The sequence below is a fragment of the Aspergillus versicolor genome, assembly GCF_001890125.1.
Source record: "Aspergillus versicolor CBS 583.65 unplaced genomic scaffold ASPVEscaffold_6, whole genome shotgun sequence".
Lineage (NCBI taxonomy): Eukaryota > Fungi > Ascomycota > Eurotiomycetes > Eurotiales > Aspergillaceae > Aspergillus > Aspergillus versicolor.
This window is the reverse complement of record NW_024467529.1, coordinates 1,748,764-1,766,544: the sequence shown is the minus strand read 5'-3', so window position 1 is coordinate 1,766,544 and position 17,781 is coordinate 1,748,764. Positions and strand designations below refer to the sequence as shown.

General features: G+C 50.4%; 6 protein-coding genes across 6 annotated transcripts; 3 read left to right on the top strand and 3 right to left on the bottom strand.

Annotated features, from left to right (window-relative positions):
• Positions 1-3,569: 3,569 nt before the first annotated feature.
• Positions 3,570-5,633, top strand: znfA (putative C2H2 finger domain protein; the record flags this gene model as incomplete). Its single annotated transcript, XM_040814875.1, has 3 exons — positions 3,570-3,898; positions 4,004-5,110; positions 5,207-5,633. 3 exons carry the CDS (start codon positions 3,570-3,572, stop codon positions 5,631-5,633), a joined length of 1,863 nt encoding a protein of 620 aa, XP_040669454.1.
• Positions 5,634-6,618: 985 nt separating this feature from the next.
• Positions 6,619-8,708, bottom strand: ASPVEDRAFT_133716 (nucleoporin NDC1; the record flags this gene model as incomplete). Its single annotated transcript, XM_040807057.1, has 3 exons — positions 6,619-8,179; positions 8,235-8,502; positions 8,576-8,708. 3 exons carry the CDS (start codon positions 8,706-8,708, stop codon positions 6,619-6,621), a joined length of 1,962 nt encoding a protein of 653 aa, XP_040669453.1.
• Positions 8,709-9,139: 431 nt separating this feature from the next.
• On the top strand, positions 9,140-10,023 carry ASPVEDRAFT_134667 (SNAP receptor PEP12; the record flags this gene model as incomplete). The annotated part of the gene is made up of 2 exons (XM_040807157.1): positions 9,140-9,436; positions 9,505-10,023. The coding sequence occupies 2 exons, from the start codon at positions 9,140-9,142 to the stop codon at positions 10,021-10,023; spliced, it is 816 nt and encodes a 271-aa protein (XP_040669452.1).
• Positions 10,024-10,171: 148 nt separating this feature from the next.
• ASPVEDRAFT_43180 (cytochrome c1 heme lyase CYT2) lies at positions 10,172-11,331 on the bottom strand. Its single transcript, XM_040812761.1, has one exon. It carries the CDS (start codon positions 11,218-11,220, stop codon positions 10,357-10,359), a length of 864 nt encoding a protein of 287 aa, XP_040669451.1. The 5' UTR covers positions 11,221-11,331; the 3' UTR covers positions 10,172-10,356.
• Positions 11,332-11,564: 233 nt separating this feature from the next.
• On the top strand, positions 11,565-12,854 carry mvd1 (diphosphomevalonate decarboxylase MVD1; the record flags this gene model as incomplete). Its single annotated transcript, XM_040814874.1, has 2 exons — positions 11,565-11,635; positions 11,711-12,854. 2 exons carry the CDS (start codon positions 11,565-11,567, stop codon positions 12,852-12,854), a joined length of 1,215 nt encoding a protein of 404 aa, XP_040669450.1.
• Positions 12,855-12,988: 134 nt separating this feature from the next.
• On the bottom strand, positions 12,989-17,780 carry ASPVEDRAFT_746906 (Elongator subunit IKI3). Its single transcript, XM_040816270.1, has 9 exons — positions 16,432-17,780; positions 16,286-16,378; positions 15,662-16,221; positions 15,460-15,613; positions 15,063-15,405; positions 14,764-15,008; positions 14,574-14,707; positions 14,239-14,518; positions 12,989-14,171 (listed from the first exon to the last, which is right to left on the bottom strand). Exons 1-9 carry the CDS (start codon positions 17,561-17,563, stop codon positions 13,123-13,125), a joined length of 3,990 nt encoding a protein of 1,329 aa, XP_040669449.1. The 5' UTR covers positions 17,564-17,780; the 3' UTR covers positions 12,989-13,122.
• Position 17,781: the final 1 nt, after the last annotated feature.

Here is a 17,781-nt window from a genome sequence, read left to right as displayed (position 1 = left end):
AATAAACCCCCCAACTAGTAGTCTCCTTCAGGAGTCAAGTGTACGGCTGTGAACTGTGGATGGCCGCAGCTTTGTCAAAACACTGGCGATAAGTGCCTGGTATACGAAAGCGACCGAGCGTTCCTCAATCCAGGGTTCTGGAAAAAACCCCCCCCCCTCTTAAATGGATCGACATCCAACGTGGACTGCGTATCCAAGAAGTTTCCCAAGGCCTCGGGAGGAGAGGTGTGTGTCCTCTGCTCTTTTCCTCCTGGATCCAAATGCCTTTGCCCCACCATCCAAAGAGTGCAGAAAAGCATGGTGCCAGAAACAGTTCCATGAGTGGCCTTTTTGTAAACTAGCGGTTCCACCAGGCCCTCAAGATACATGCACTGCCACATTGCTGTCATTTGGCACCTTATCCCCATCCACGCTCTTTCTGGCTGGAAATGTGCTTTTTTTCTTCTCGGTTTTGACAAATACAATAACGAAAGTTCTCCTCTCCATGAGAAGATTAAATTGATCTCCGAGCAAGATACCGTGTTGTCGTCATCTCCAAAATGAAGCGGGGTGGTACCACGACTCTTCTGACTGACTACATTTGCATTTTGCAGTGACTTTGGCTTCACCCACTTTAACCGCTGGTGGATCTTTATCTCACGCAGCTCCTCGATTTTCTCATAATTCATGATCCATCCCCTGAGCTGCTTCCCACTCTGGAATAGTGTCTCAGGACCAAAAATGTCTGGTTCTTGGGAGACTGGGGCTGATGTCCGTATTTCATAATCGAACTGGCTGGCTTTTTGCGGATTGAGCGATGAAGCGAAAGGCCAGTTCAGGTCTCCCGTGGGACCTCGCACTCACCCCGGAAACTCGTAATCAACATGAAGTCGGTCATCTTGTGGTCGAAATGAGCAGGGATGCAATGGACCCGGGGAAGCCAACGAAGGCTGCACTATCACTACAGATACCAAGAGGTGATTTATGATTACTTGCTCTTTTGATAATAAGGTGCACTTCTCCATCGTCTAAAATCAATAGACTTTGAGAGCTCATTAAAATCGGGGGTGGCGAGCCTGTGAGCATTCATCTCAAGAGATGAACGCCTCCAGAGTATGAAAAAACCTCAGTCTGGAGCAAGGGTAAGATGGAGTTCGAATATCGGCCCAATCAGAGCGGCCGCTTCTGCTTGCACTGCCTCGTTGATGGAGCTAACCCGTTCGGTGCACCTCACCGCTCTGGATCTGGATATCCGACGTCCAGCGGGCTCGAATGGCACAAATTGGGGTGGCGTCCCACGGGCGAGCCTTTATAAGGCTGAGGGAGCAGTTCTGTCTCTGCTGAGCCTGAGAAGGCTGTAGCCTCAGTTTCGGGAGGCTGAGCAGTGTTTCCCCAAGTTCCACGTTGTCTTGCTTGTTTCTGCCTCGCGGACCATATGGTTTGAACTTTGAGCAAAATAACTGTACAACCATGCAGTGAACAGCCCACCTGGAGATTATTACGTCGATTATGGATCGTACTCCAGAGTACCACACTCAAGTCTCGACTGTCCGTCGGAGAACGCACAGAATAGGTATTACTGTAACATTGCGGTGGGCTAGAATAACCCCTTTTCAACCGACTCTTTTCATGGACTCCGAGTAGTACGTACTCCAGATAACCCCCCTTTTCATCGAAGACAAAAGTGGTTCTTTCGGCTTGACTCATGGCCAAGGAGTCGAGCTTGAGTGGGCGGGCTGCCTTCGACGCTGTTTGAACCAGCGTTGTTCTCCAGGTAGCCTAGAGACACGTGCGGTAGAACGATGACCGGCCAAACTCAGAGCCATCGTCGACGAAAGAATGCCGGCCTGGATTTGTCCTGGAAGGCTTGCTGGTTTCGTTGATACCTAAAGATGATAGTAAAGAAGGAGGCTGTGGCCCTGTGTTGAGTAGATGGCCGTACTAGTAATAAGCAGTGCCATCCGGAGCGTAATTTTTGCAAAGAACGTAATTCCCAGATGGGAATTTTCAATTCTGGCGCAGTACCAGGACAAGGCACGCTGCTCTCGTTGGTCCGCCAACTCCAGATCTTCAAATACGAATGCTCTTGTCTTGTATCAGTGCGGGCTTCTTAAGGTATTCTTTCCCTCAGTCCCAAGTCCCAACCTGCAAGTCTCTGGCTCTCTTCCCTCCTGCAACTTAATCCTGCGCTCCAGTCGCTGCTGATCTGCTCGATCATCCTTGCCACAACCTGAGAAACAAAAGAAGCGCCTTTCCAGCGAGCTCGCAACTTGGAACCTCCTCCAGACCCTGAAAATAATCCTCGACTCCATCCCATTCCGCCAGCCTTGTAGGGACCAATAAGGCCGTGGGTTGCACCACCATCTTGCCGCCATTCTTCTCTCCCGAACTCCATACAACGACCCGATTCAGCGACTACGAGCTGAAGGCTGAGCCTGCGGTGGCCACTGTGGTGTTGTTTCCCGTACAGTACTGAAACGACCTCGTCACTTGCCATCTCGACGCTACTTTCGTCAACTTTTTGTCTTCTCTTCTCTTCCGCAGTCGGTCTTCTCCGTCCGCTCTCCTCTGCACCTCTCCAGGCTCACCCATGGTCTCTCCCTTCTTGTCTCCTTCGGTCTTCGCAACTTGGTGCATTTGACACGTGCCTCCTGCAGTCCAGCTTGTTTTTTTTTTTTCTAAGTCTACCGATCGGACTGGCATATTTCCGACTATTAAAACCCGCAGCAGCGCAGCGCCTACAGAGCAGAGCCCATCTGTGAGCTTCGTCTCAACTCACCCGTTCGTGCCAATAATATCTCTTTCCACAGAGACTGCAGACACAGCCCTGTCTCTTGTTGCACCTTTTGATTGCGCCTTACACTATTTCGGTGTCTTCTGAGAACAACTGTCTGCCAACCAATTCTCCAGCATGTCCGGTGGATCTTGCGTCCTCTCTGTTCTCTGTCGTCAATAAGTTGCCGCCGCTTGGCAGTTGGATGGCACCGAACCCGTTGCCGAGCTCTCTCTCGATTGTTGCACATCTCTGCTGACTTCCAACAAAACCGAGCAAGCTGAAGGAAGGCTGAAGTTGAGACATTACTTTGCCTCTGTGCTTGCCACCCCGATCATTTTTTTGGCTCGTTTATTTATCCACCCGAGAAGCCATCGCGCAGTTCATTCACCATCTTCGACATATTATTGCCGCTGGAGTTTTAATTCCAGTTCGGCCTACTACAGTGTATAGACCGGAACTTTAGAAGCAGGATCTTCTATCACTCCTTTGAAAGCCTGACTTTATTCTTTTTCTGTTTTTCCATCCCATCCATATAGAGCACCGGAACACGCACGATCTAAAGTCGCTCCTTTTTAGCTCGCTTTTCGATTAACTCGATTCGTGCCTTTTTCCAATTCGGTGTTACTGGCTTCGGTATCGATGAGTAACCCTAGGTCGCCTTTATTCTTGTACGATGGACTTTCCTCGACTTTCGCCACCTTCGATTAATATACACGATTTCAACAGCGGCCATACATCTACCGGGAGACCTCAACATACTATGCCCGGGCAGTCATTTCCTTCACAAGGTCCTCTACCGATCCGAACAAACACAATGGCAAATTTCGCCCCACCACCATTACCACCACCTTCACATATTACTGATCTAGAAAACGGGTACGACGCGGGGTGGATACATGCCAATTCCAGATTACCGCCTGGGTCCATGAAACTTGCGCCCATCAACCCTAACTCGAGTCTTTTTGGCGACCACCGCCGGCCAGAGTACGGTGTATCTCGGAGTGATCCGATGGCGTTGGATGAATTAGATGGCAGACAAGGTAGTTTACCCGCTGCAAGGAGTCCTGAAGCGCATATTAAAATTGAGCCACCTCCTCCAGCCGATGAAGGTTTCCGGAATTCAATCGGTAACCCTGGGCTGTTGTAAGTTTCACCGACACCCGGAGGCGTTTATCAACGCCTACAATCTTGATTGGTCGTGTTTGCGTCCAAATGAAAGATCGGAAACTAACATCTTATCTACAACAGTCTAAAAGGTGAACAAGACTTCTCCCGCAGAAGCGTGAAGGACTCATCGCACGCCTACGACCAACATCTCTTGTCCAAAATTGGAAAACCAGTCTCCCCGCGCCAATCCTTGAGCATGGGGACAGAAAACAAGGGTTCTTTATCGACTCTACCGGTTCCCTCAAGAGGCTTCTCGAGTTTACCTTCTCCGGCTGGTTCCGAAGTCCAGTCTCTCGACGTACGATGGTCTGGCAGTTCCCAATCTGGCGGTATATCCCCAAGTACTAAGGTAGCCTGGAGGGACTACATTAGTCGTCGAAGCCCGAGCGTCGAAAGCAACGCGCCTTCATCTACCATAGACTATGAGCATCACTCGCCTTTCTCCCGCGGTAGCCGCCGTGGGGGCGGAACTACACCCCAATATGACGATTTCTCCAGCCTTCCCAGCCGATCGAATCGAGGAAGCTACGACCAGAGCGTTGTTTCGGATATGGAAGGCGAATTCTCTACAGATGAAACGCTACCGCCCCGATTGTTCAGTGTCCGAGAAGCGACGCCACCTTACTTAGCGCCTTCTAGGTCTGGTATTAAACGAAGAGCATCGTCACCCCCTCGCGAGCCTGTAGGCAACGACAAACATCAACTTCACACGACAACCAGCAATGGAGATCTTTCTCAACGGAGAACAACGGGACATCCGTTCACCAACAACCTATCGGTAAATAGCTATACTCACAGCTATGGAAGTCTCTCAGCTGCGTCATCCGTAAGCCATCGAACCACAGCATCATATTCGTCGGCTGCCCCTTCAATAGGCAGCAGTATTACTACAGCATCGACGTATGACCGCTCGCCTACAGGCTTGTCGCCGAAGTCTGATCTTGACGCTTTTCATGAGAAGTCGCCGATTAACCCCGGCTCAACCGCAGGATTATCCGCTCAACTGGTTGCACAAACTATGCAGGAGCCTGCTTCTCTCGATCCTTCTAGTGGAAACACTCCAAGGAAGATGTCGTTCAATACGAACCTGAATGTGCCCAAGCCAACAGCAGCCAAGATTGGTGGGTTGTACATCTGTGACTGCTGCCCCAAGAAGCCTAAGAAGTTTGATAGTCCCGAGGACCTTCGGTAAGTACTTTTTGTCCCAATTTGGATACTATTGTCTAATTTTACCAGTGCACATGCTATGGAGAAGCAATACTCTTGTCTGTACTGCAACAACAGATTTAAGAATAAGAACGAAGCCGAACGCCATCAGAACTCACTGCACCTTCGGCGTCATTCTTGGTCGTGTGCTGCGCTTCCGGGCTATCAAGCAGCGTTTCATCCATCTCCATCCTCAACCCAGTCAGGCTCGGGGGCATCCCACGACAGCTGTGGGTACTGTGGTGAAGAATTTCCGAATTTCCCTCAACCGGATTGGGATCAGCGCTTCGAGCATCTCACCGCGGTACATAAGTTCGGGGAATGCAACAACTCGAAAAAGTTCTTCCGTGCAGACCACTTCCGGCAGCATCTCAAACACAGCCATGCAGGAACTAGTGGGAAATGGACCAATATATTAGAGAATGCGTGCATGAAAGAAGAAGCTCCGCCCGAACCTATCAATCCACCAAACAAGAAAATCAGTGATACTCTCCAGGACTGCTGACAGTCAGTGTGCTCCTCGGGGTATAGAGGGGCCTGTTGGAGCACATTCTATAACCCACCCATCTTATCAACCTGAACACATTTTCGCGCTCTCTACAGTCACCAGGTGGAATTTCCAGTTTACATAAAGTGCCTGATTCGGTACCATGGAGATAGAATATCAGTGGGTAAAAAGAAAGCTATCCACGCTGGAAGCGCGACTACATGAAACAAAAAAAAAAACGTCCCAATAGTTATGTGACATGACCTATTCTCTTATCTTTGTTTCTGAAGCGCTTTGGCGGCGGGCAAATAGGAGTCTGGAAACTTAAGGTTTTTATTTTTCTTTTTCTTTATTTTGGCCAGGGTTGTGAGGGAAAAAATGAGGCTTCTTGGGTATATTGCTGGGTTTGGTTGGCATTCTGTTGTTTTGCACGGGATTTGTTCTTAAGAAGGTTATTCATTTACTTGCCTGGTTTCGTGATTGGTTCCGAACTCTCCTTTGGGAGATTATATCACGGATAGTTTGTTTATTTTGTTCCTTACAAGCATGGAGGTCTGCGTGCGATGATGTGTCGAAGCTCGAGCTACCACCGAGATGGCCGGGATATCTTATCTGCACCCGATGAGTGGTTTTTTTGTTGATTTTTTTGTTTTTTGTATATAGAAGGACGGATTCATTTTCGACGTACTACGGGTACTTACCCACTCAACTCACCATGAGCAGCTTACAAAATATTTAAATATAAAAAGATTAAAAAGATGGTATTTTCTGTTCCGTGTATTTTCATTGCAATAATCATCCATATTACCAACACCTTGAACAAAAATATATCAGAAAGAGAACGCCAGACAATGCAGTGCGAGTGCACAGTAATAGATAGGGCTTCCCTAGGTCCTCACTTTCAATAAACCAAGGTCTGCCGGAAATAGCCCCAATACATAAAAAAGAAAAAAGAAATTTGGGAATGGAATCTAGTTCCTCTATTATTAGAGTGATACTAGCTTCACTCCTCAACCAGTCCCGCAGCTTCCTTCGCTAACCGTAGATCCTTCCCTACGAGACCAATGTCTCTGAGATAGGGGTCAAAAGCAGACAAAAGGTTGGCGAGAGAGCCCTTGAGCGAGTTAAGGACGAGCTCTACATCTGGTACACGACGAGCTGCAGCTTGAGCAGCAGGATCGCTAGATGGCGGGAATGAGGCGTCTGTCCAATGGATGTCTAATCCGGCGTGGGCGTACTGTTCGAGGGCCACGGACGTTTCTGTGAAGAGTCGCACGATTCCGGGGACGTCGGCCTGGACTTTGCCGTAGGGATCCTCTTGGAGACTAGCAATGAGAAGGCGGGTGAGGGATTCGATGGCGTCGATGATAGACGAGAGGGTTGCGGTGGGGGTGCCTAGGATAATGCCGGACAGGCGGCGGGCGTAGCTTTGTCGGATTAAGAGGCCGATTGGGGAGCGAAGGATATTTGCGATGAATGGATTGATGTTTTCGGGCCTGCTGGGCGAGGCGCCGGTGAGCATCTTCAGGTCCTGGGATGAGGCAAGGAGTTTCTGTTTCCGTTCAGGACTAAGCATCGCAGAAGAGGCGCGGTCGAAAACATCGCGGGCTCGCGCTCGTGCCTTCGGTGTCCAATCTGGGGACTCGCCCAATGATCTGATAGTGCTGCTAAACCCTCCCTCAAACTTTTCTTGCGTTGAGCTGGGCTTGGGGGAAGCAGCGAAGATATTGCCTTCTTGTACCGGGTCGGTCAGGCGGGGCAATGTGTGAAGAACAGGCTTTTCAGATTTGGTCTCTGTCACTGATGGTTTAGCACCTGCAGCTTCAGACTGCTTCTCGTTAATGCGGGTTGGGATGCCCTGGACAACCCCAGTTGCAGACTGCAGGATTTGTGTCCACGCTGAACCACCCTCACGATCGATGTCGTTGAAAATCGCCTTTCGTCGGTCGGGGAACTGTTGGCTGATGAAAGACAATTCCCGGAAGGCAAATGCGCGAACCGTTTCCTTCTTTGCCTTTAATCCGTTCAGTAAGCTTCCATTGGGGTCTTTGGCTTCTGCTGTCAATGGCTGGCCTCTCTTCAAAGGTTCCTGACTGAGGAAAATCGAAAAGAACAGGTTCGTGGTCTGCCAGCACAGAACCAGGAGAGCGCCCGAAAGCATAGTTCGTGCAATTAGAGGCGGCTTAACTGGAAGAATGAGGCCTGGGGGGTCAGCTGCAGACCTGGGGAAATCCCAGAATAGTTTAGCAAACGACATGGTGTAGCTCCAAGCCCGCCGTCTGAGAAAGAGACTATATGCCACAGGGCATATGCATGCCACAATCGTGCTCCTTAAAACACCGTCTCTTGCGACCTGCGGCAGACCTGCCTGGAGGCGCTTTGAAATAGCCTGCGTCGAATGCATGTTCTCTCCCGTGCCATCGGTGGTGGATCGTTTTGCAATCGGAATGGGAATGCGATCGTAGTCATTGTATAGATGGAACAGAGACTGTGCTACCGCCAAGAGTAGATGATACGTGTAGATATATATGGGCCGTTCGTTCAAGGTTGCTCGCTCATGAGGGCTACTTCTCGTTAGCTTGGCTTCAAACCAAACCGTTCCAAGGTTTCGTAGCATACCTGCCTCGCTTCACCCATTCTAGGTGCGCACTAACGGGTGAGGACCACTTGTATACTTCACTGAACCACCATGCCGAGAAAATATACCACGCAAAGGTTTGAATGATGTGAAGCGGGAAAAGGTACTTGAAAGTCTGGAGCGGGGAAGCGGTCGTTCTCGAGCCAATGTGCATCTGACCAACCCGTAGGACGAATACGGAAAGAGGAGATATAAAGAGAAGGATGGTGCGAATACCGCATGATCCGATTGGGAACAAGGCCCAGAATACTGAAAGGTTGGGCGCTCATTAGCTATCATGTGGGCGAGATGTTGACGACGTTGACTCAGCGGGGGGACTTACATGAAGACTTATCACCAATCACAACGGAGATTATGTAGCAGACCAACACTGAGAGTGCCGACGCATGAACAAATCTGCGGTGTAGCGCAGAGGTGAGAATGCGCCGGTATGGGCGAGGTTTTGCGGCGGCCATCGTAGTAAGCTAGGGTAATTGCGAGATCAAGATAGCGAGGGTAAAAAAATCACAGCATCGTCAGGAAAATAGCGGTCATATATCATCAATTGCCGCGCCGGGCAGGTTTGCAAGAACGAATGTGGCGCTTTCTCGAAAACCGGCGACGGCGAGTACGGCGACTTGAGCGACAATGAAGCTTTGAAGCTTTTTCTGGGCGAGAGGCATCAAAACACACAAGCCACAGCGGGCTAGTCAGGTGACGCTGCACTAGCCACATGTCCTTCCTGTCACGTCATGCCATCATGTGAGTGCTGCCTGCAGATCAGGGCATCGACACCAGCCTCAACGCAACCTGCAGGCAGCTGCTTGTTATCTCTCCTCATTCCTCTTCCCGGTTTACCCGCATCAATCCCCTCGCTCGTCTACTTGTCATATTTTGTCATTACAGCATGTCGTTCGATCGCTTAAACTCCCTTGAGGCTCAGCCTACCACCATGCGTCGTTCCGACGACCCGCAGTACCATGATGATCCCGAGTTCCAGCGGCTCACGGAGTCCCTCTCGAACCAGTTATTCACGCTGACCTCAAACATCACTCGCCTATCGGACCAAATCGCCCTTCTTGGTACGAAGCGTGACACTGAGCGGGTGCGAGAACGAGTCCATAGCCTCCTTGAGCAAACCCGTACGGGATTTAGGGATGTCGGAGACGGGATCAAGAAGGTTCAGACCTGGGAAGACGTCAACGTATGTGGCCCCCAACAACTGCTATAACTCTCTAGTATTAGCAAATATTTCTAACATCTAATTCATAGCCTTCACAAAAATGGACACAGCAGAAGTTGTCTACAGAGTTCAAAGCCACTCTAGAGGAATTCCAAACTGTTCAACGGCGAGCTTTGGAGAAGCAACGTGCATCCGCAGTAGCTGCGCGTACCGCTGTGGACGAAGCTGAACATCCCCACGAAGGTGGCGCCCAGCAGGATCAACAACAACTTCTTGAAGAGCAGCCGCGTCTGGCGAATCAAAATGAAGTCGATTTCCAAGAAGCTCTGATCATCGAACGTGAGACTGAGATTCGCAACATCGAACAGAGCGTCGGCGAACTAAATGAGCTATTCCGCGACGTTGCCCATATCGTTAATGAGCAGGGTGAGCAACTGGACACTATCAGCGGAAACGTCGAGAGAGTTCATACCGATACTCGCGGTGCGAACGTTGAGCTCCGTAGTGCTAGTCGGTATCAAAAGAACGCCCGAAGCAAGGCTTGTTGTTTGCTAATCATCCTTGCTGTTATTTTGACGATCATCATCCTTGCGGCTGTTCTTGGATAAGCGTCTCATACTTTTCATACTACATTTTGTGGCTCCCGATGTAATGATTTCCCTCCTTGTGATATCCTCTCCTGTACTGTTTGTGTATAGTTTTGTTTTACGCTTTTGTGACCAGGATTGGTCCTCCTGGTGATTCTTATACGGTGTTCGGCGTTTAGAGTGGATGTCTATTTGCATTTGTTATGCCGCTATTTGGCATATTGGTATTATACATGACTTCAGTGTTATACATATGATACAATTCAATGACCCCGGCAAATGCCCAAACTCCTGCTTCTATATTCGTACCGTGACAAAATAATATCATCAAGAGTGCCAATAGACGGCGACCCCTCATAGGCCCGAGAATCGTCTGAACCTCATCATGCAGCCTTCCCATGAATTCAATTTCGGCCGCACATCAAGGTAGAAGCTCAGTTTGCCTGGGCCAGCATTGCCGGCCAATCCGCCTCCACTGCTCCCTCCCGTAGACTTTCCCTGGTAGAAATCGATCACATACTCGATTCGCTCCCCGCCACATCGTTCTACAACCCAGTCATGTCGATCAAACGGTAGCTGGTACCCCATCAAATTATTCATGCGCGCCCTCGGGCTTAGGAACTGAGACTCGGCGCCCAGGCCACGAAACGAGTACAACTTCGGCCCACCGCATTTCTTGCTCCCGGGATCTGAACTCGGCGCCTTTTTCTCCCACTCAAGAATTTGATGCCACGCGCGCTCATTCACGGCGTTGTGAATCGGGATAATTGACGCTACGGATGTAGCGAGCTCCGACGGCGAGCCAACTGAGTTGGGCGTATTGCCCTTGCGCATTAGCGCTTCAAAAAACTGGCGCTCCGAAGGGTAGACCCAGTTGCCCGTCGACTTGTCATGTCCGGTTTCGGTTTCTGCATTTGAAGGGGTGCCGTGCGATGCGGCTGGTGGAGCGTATGGTGAGGAGGGTGCCACGGGACACTCGGATGGCGGTTCGCTCGAGTCAGAGACGACAGCTCGTGGTATGCTGCTCACTTCACGGTCCGAGGAGAGCGGCCGCTGCTGTTTTGAGGCTAACTTTCCATCCTCTGAAGATTGTGGATGGGGTGAATCTCCAGGCTTATGTTGTTGCAGCCATACCTCGCGGGCTTTGTGATCAACGGGGCATGTCGCAGCTGATGCGGAAGGAGACGGTTGTGCAGGGGTGCTGGCGGCGGCACCCATTGGGAGATCGGCAGACTGTGATATATGCGAAAATTGAGAAGAGCTGAGAACAGGGGAACGGCGATGGTTAATTCGTTGTTTGGGCGCAGTCAAAGGACGCTGTCGTGCTTGGTAATGCAAAAAAAGAAGCAAAGCAACGGAGCCCGGGTCATTTGGCTGTCGGGGCCCGACCGCCTTTGGAAGCCCGACATTTACTCCGACTCGGTAGCGATGCGCCTGGACTATTTACTTTTTCGTCCCCCGTCCCCCCTCGTTCTCTTTCCTGGGATTGTCTGCTGTTGAATCCTCCCAGCTCTCCTCAATTGTCCGGGATTTCTTGAGTATTTTTGTTTCTATTTATAACAATGGCTGCTGTCTCTGAAAGCCCCGTTTTCCGGGCCACCACTACTGCCCCTGTTAATATCGCTGTTATCAAGTAAGTCCCGCACCCCGCCATTTTGAGAGGCTATGCCATTGTTCCACCATGCATTGGCTTATAATCACCATTTAGGTACTGGGGAAAGCGTGACGCTACTCTGAACCTGCCGACGAACTCTTCGCTTTCCGTCACCCTGTCTCAGCGGTCTCTCCGCACGCTCACCACTGCGTCCTGTTCTGCCACCTACCCCGCCGCCGACGAACTCACGCTCAATGGCAAACCCCAGGAGATCCAGTCGTCCAAACGTACACTGGCCTGTCTTGCTAGCCTACGGGCTCACCGAAAAGAGCTCGAGGATGCCGACTCGTCTCTGCCAAGACTCTCTTCCTTCCCGCTAAGAATCGTTTCGGAGAACAACTTCCCTACGGCCGCTGGTCTAGCCAGCTCGGCTGCTGGTTTCGCAGCCTTGGTTCGGGCCGTGGCCGATCTGTACAAACTGCCGCAGTCTCCAAAGGAGCTTAGTCGCATTGCCCGCCAGGGATCTGGATCGGCTTGCCGCTCTTTAATGGGAGGTTACGTCGCCTGGCGCGCCGGTGAGCTCGAGGACGGAAGCGACAGTCTCGCCGAGGAGGTCGCTCCCCAGGCTCATTGGCCTGATATGCGTGCACTTATCCTAGTTGTGAGTGCAGAGAAGAAGGACGTCCCTAGCACAACTGGTATGCAGACGACCCTCGCAACATCCGAGCTTTTCGCAACCCGAGCAAACGCCGTTGTCCCCGCGCGGATGGCTGCTATCGAGACCGCTATTCAAAACCGTGATTTCCCTGCGTTTGCTGAAATAACCATGCGTGACTCGAACGGTTTCCACGCCACCTGCCTCGATTCCTGGCCACCGATCTTCTACATGAATGATGTCTCTAGGGCGGCTGTTAGACTCGTGCACGATATCAACAACATAGTTGGCCGCACTGTGTGCGCCTACACTTTCGATGCTGGTCCTAACGCTGTCATATACTACCTTGAGAAGGACTCTGATATTGTTACGGGAACCTTCAAGTCTATTCTGGGTACATCCTTGGAGGGCTGGTCTGGTCCTTTCTACGATGCTGTGAAGGACGCTACCTCGGGTGTGCCCATTGACCAGGTGGACTCCCGGGCCGTGGATGTGCTCAAGACTGGGCTGAGTCGTGTAATCTTGACTGGTGTTGGTGAAGGACCTATCAGTGTCGAGGATCACCTCATCGGTGAAAAGGGCGAAATTCTCTCTACCCAATAGAGAGAGGAAAGCATGGAAGAGGCTTGAAATGATTTATGATTCCGTCAAGTTGCATCAGAAATATTTCGAGGATACCGATATTTAATTACGAGTTATGTTTCGTTTGACACGATACATGGCATGTTACTGAACGTTTCGGTTATCTACATGGTTCAGTTTTAAATTTTGATTCAACATGCAGATATCATGCACACATAATACCTACTCTATTTTCATTCCACTATACATGGACAAACTTTTCATAAAACTATTCATAAACAAAGGAATTCTAGTTCAACAACGCCGACCTCTTCATCTCCTTAATCTTTGGCGCCTCCTGCCCCTTTCCAACCCCCATGGTCGATACTATACTCTCCCAGAACACCCTCTCACCTCCCAACGGCGTAGGTGCATCAATAGGCATGTTGACCGGAGCCTGGCCACCATCCTGCTCACCATCTTCATCGTGCACAGCTGCAGCAGGAGGGGGGGCAGCAAAAACCTCCTCCTGAGTCTCACCACACAGCTTCAACACCTCACTCATAGCCCTTTCAATCGCCGCCGCGCGCTCTCTCATCCCACGACGAAGCAACGAATCAACCAAATTCTCCACCTCAGGCACAGTCGAGCTCACCCGCTCAATCAACCGCCGCACACTGTTAACCAGATACTCCTCCTCATAAACGGTTCCCTTCTTTCCACGCGCTCGCTTCCGCTCTTCCTTGCGGCGGTTGCGAGAGCTCTGCCGGGACGTCGTCGTCTTCCCAGAGGACGTTTGACCCGTGTACCGCGTGAACATACTCTTGCCTGCCAAGGTGGAGGCATCAGTCGCCGCTAGCGAGACGTTATCAGGGATATCGACTCCGCCGGCGCTGTCCGCCATGGTTGGGTCGCCGCCAAAATAAGCCAGGGGATCCTGGATGCGACGAATGCGCAACTCGCCGATCCGAGGAACTTGGGCCTGAAGTTGGGACCGGAAGTCGGCGAGGAGGTCGGTCATTGTGCCCATTGCATCTGCGAGAGCGGAGTCGACGATCTCGGGGACGAGAGACTGCACACCGTTGAGGGCTAGGAGGCGAGATGCATCGGAGAAGCGGGAGCCGCGGCAGAGGAGCCGGGCAGCCGTGGGAATGTCGTGGAGGTGTTCAGAGTAGATTTGGGATGCGGAGATGTAGTCTTTGTTCTCTTCTACCAGGGTTGTGGCTAGGTTTGTGGAATGGATTGTTAGATCAGATGGTTGGAGCGGGACGAGCATTGCGGTGTAAAGAGATTCTCGCCAGAGGTGGGCGAGTTGGTAGCATTTGTATGCATCTGTGTAGAGCGAGAGGGATTCGTAGGCTGTAGGTTTGTTTTATTAGCTTTGGGATGCTTGGGTATAGACAGGGTGGCGTTGGCGGGGACTTACCGATACCTGCATCCTTATACTTCGATTCCTCTTGAAGGTGGTTTGCATACAGGTGTGTAATGTCGCGAAGATTCTCTGGCTCGTATTTGTAGATGTCGATGGCGTCCTTGTATAACGCGTGCTTGGCCACGTATTCGCGGAGCTCATCATGGGCACCCAGTCCATGTAGATGGCCAAGTGCTTTCGTCCATCTTCCCAGGTAGTTGTCGACTTCAAAGTACCGTCGAAGTTCCGGGAGTTGTTGAAGCTTTCGCAGGAATGGGAGGTACTCACGAGGATCCTACACTTCGTTAGAATATTTCATTGAGGACATATTTTGGGCTGGGAATCATTACCCTCTGGGCTTGTTGGGCTACTAGCAAAGTGAGCTCAAGATCGTAGAGACCCAGCGCGTTATCATAAAGCCGATTAGCGTCCGTCAAGAAACACATGTGTTCAACCGCATCCTCTGCTTGTTCGGGGCTCTCTTCTACTAACTTATTAGTAAGGGAATATGAAAAAAAAAGGAGGCATAACAAGACAAACCTCTCAAGCACGCTACTAGTCGAAGACCGGACTCAAGGTCTGGGGGCAGTTTGCACACGTGTGCGGTGATGAGGTTATGCAGATTAGTATCTGAACGCTTCTCCAGAGCCGCTAGGAAGCCGTCGCAAATCCGGTTAACCTTGTTTCCCTTCTTTGCCGAAGGTGCAAGGCCGTTTTCTGGGGCAACTTCCACCTTCAGCGCTTTCAACGTGTCCTTGTAAAGTGTTTGCGACACATCTTCCTCCCTGAGTGGGGGTTAGCAAGATATGTTATAGGAAACTTCTTTGAGGAAAACATACTTCAAGCGAGAAAGAAACTCATCGACGAAATCGACCCTCTTGACTTGCTCCACAAATAACATGACGTTTTCCATGAATTGTTCAGGGGCGTAATCATGAATGATATTCATGTCAACCATTTGGCTGCGGCATGTGAGGAATGCAGATCGGTAGTCCTTCCTGTCAATGAAGGACCGGATACCTGCGAGTACAAGGGCTCTTGGATAGATGGTCTCAATATTGCCCCGAGGAGCTTGCAAAACAACCGAAAATGTGGAAGGCATCACTGTGACTAAACGAGATCCACGTTCAATGCTTCTGCAACGTTCGTCTGTCTCCGGGGTATCAGGAGGAACCTCCATGTCTGGAATACAACCCTTGTTAGCTTGAAACCAGTAGGCTGGTGACCCTAACTAACCTTCGGCCTTATTGAGGTGGACGAATTTGAGAAGATGTAGAGAAGTGGTAAATATAACGTGAGATGAAGTGACCAGGAAAGATGTGCAATTTTTCGCAAGCAGCGATTTATTCGCATAGAGAGCTCCAGTCCTAGACAGAGAAATCAAAATATCCTTGAGAGTTTTAGCAATGCACAGAAGGGCATGGTTATGGTGTTTTACCTCGTCATCAGATATTTGTACTGTTTTGGCCCAATAGGTGTCCACGGGAGGGCTTTCAGTCCAATGAGTGATTTGGAATTCATCGGACGAGGGCATTGTGACGTGAGAGTAGGCAATCGGCTGACCAGGTTGACGAACATGGGAAAACCATAGAGTCTCCTGGCCTAAATTTGCGAATATCGAAAATACCTGCTCAGAATCGGCTGTCTCATAAGCAACCTTTGTCTCGCGGGTCTCCAAAGCAGTCCTCTCGATGCAGGTGCTGTTTGAGCCTCTGCTCCGCAAAATATACACTTCATTGTCGTTGATAAATGCTATTTGACGAGGCCGGCTATCCTTTTCATACGACAATGGGTAGCTTGACTCAAGGATTGGAACAGGCACTGGCCGTGATTTGAGGGACCACAGAAAGACTGAGAAGTGGTCGTTCATGAGAACCGCAATCCTTGTCCCTGATTTGCTAAATGCCACATCAACAGCGTTTGAATCAAGGGCCAGCTCATTGTGAGCCATAGGTGGCGGGACACCAGATAGCCTCAACGGCGTCAACTTCAAGGTGCCTACATAGGATTAGAATATGTAGATCTGAAAAGGTGTAAACATCATAGTATGGTTAATACTTACGCCCATCAAGAACAGCAACAGCCCCAACATCATTAGGCGAAGTGGTTGAGCCGTGGAATACTTCAAAGACAAACTCTACATCCAGTATTGACCCTACAAAATCATTAGTTCGGAGGTTTGACATCATTGCAGGGTAGTACACATACCAGAGGCTCCTACGACGAAGCGCAAGGCTCTCTCGTGGTGCCATTTGTAGGAAAACTGGCTTTCGAAGTTTCCAAGAATGGGAATTTCTTGCTTGAGGTAGTAGTAGTAGTTTCCCGAGGTCCAGAATTGGATTCTATCCTTGAACTGCACCGCAAGAACTGTCGAATCAATATTCCAGCTTAGATAGATATCAGATGCCCACGTAGACCGTTCTTCCTCAGTCAAACGAAGAGTAAATTGGCCATGTCGCAAGCCGTTCCGTTCAAAGAAAACGACATCAATCCGGTCATCGAGCCTTTGAATGCCAGCAATGAGGTTGCCATAAGGCCTCCAGCTGAGGGCCCCCTCTAGACCATCAACAGGCTCGCTCACACTATCCAAAGCCCCCTCGCGAGAATAGATCCTAATAACACGGCGATTGCCTCCGACGACGCTATTCACGGCGATATAAGCGCCGTCTCCTCGCCAGCTGATCGTGGTCCTGCTGTCGTCGTTGCTACTGAGTTTTCCCTCGTCGACTTTCTCTGGTACCGTAGGATCTCGTAGAGCTCTGGCTCTCTTTCCTTGAAACTGCGTCTCACGCTTTCCCCAGCCCACGGAAACATGTTGCGAGGCCTTCAGGTCCTCGGGAGTAAAAGTAATCTCGGCAACATTTTCAAACTCTCTGGTCATATACAGGAATGTATTGGCCGCAGTAGTAAGAGCCAGGAGTTCCTCATCTGGTGACCAAGCAGCAGCTGTGATGCCAACATCGACAGAGCCTACAATCTCGATCTTGTCCTCACCGGGGAGGGGTTCTTCACGGACGATGACGATATCACCACCTTCCAGGACAAGACAGGCCGTGAGAGTGTCCGCGAAGTAATGCAAAGAGAGCACGCGATCACAATCAAGATGTGGCAGCGGACACGGTGCATCCCAAGATGCGATAGTTTCAAAGACTTCGGGGCTCACAGGATCCGAAAATTGAGCATCATGGCGTTTCCTCCGGACTTCGATGACTGCACTTGTGGGGGTTGGTCCAAATGTGCAAATAACGGCATCAGAAGTGGTATCCCAAGCTGTTGCTGTTAAAGGAAGTCCATCCTGAAGCCGCACCTCCGCGAGGCGCACGTTTTTCAAGTTGCGCATCTTTTATGATTCAGTGGTTTACCCCACTGCCATGAACAATGGAGTTCTGCCCTGGGAGGTGGAAATCGGCCAGAGCGGCGAGGGAAGGTAAAAAGAAATAATTAAGAATTAAATATGCGAGCAGACTCCTTCATTTGATTGCTTTTGCTCGACTCGTGTTCGGGCGGAATTGCAGATGTATCGAATATCAAATAATAGTCGACCCAAAGATTTTGATT

Coding starts and splice junctions, on each gene's coding strand:
- ASPVEDRAFT_746906 (XM_040816270.1), bottom strand. CDS start 17,563: ATGCGCAACTTGAAAAACGTGCGCCTCGCGGAGGTGCGGCTTCAGGAT. Junction 16,379..16,431: donor CTTCGTCGTAGGAGCCTCTG/GTATGTGTACTA, acceptor ATGATTTTGTAG/GGTCAATACTGGATGTAGAG. Junction 14,708..14,763: donor ACTAGTAGCGTGCTTGAGAG/GTTTGTCTTGTT, acceptor ATAAGTTAGTAG/AAGAGAGCCCCGAACAAGCA.
- ASPVEDRAFT_43180 (XM_040812761.1), bottom strand. CDS start 11,220: ATGGGTGCCGCCGCCAGCACCCCTGCACAACCGTCTCCTTCCGCATCA.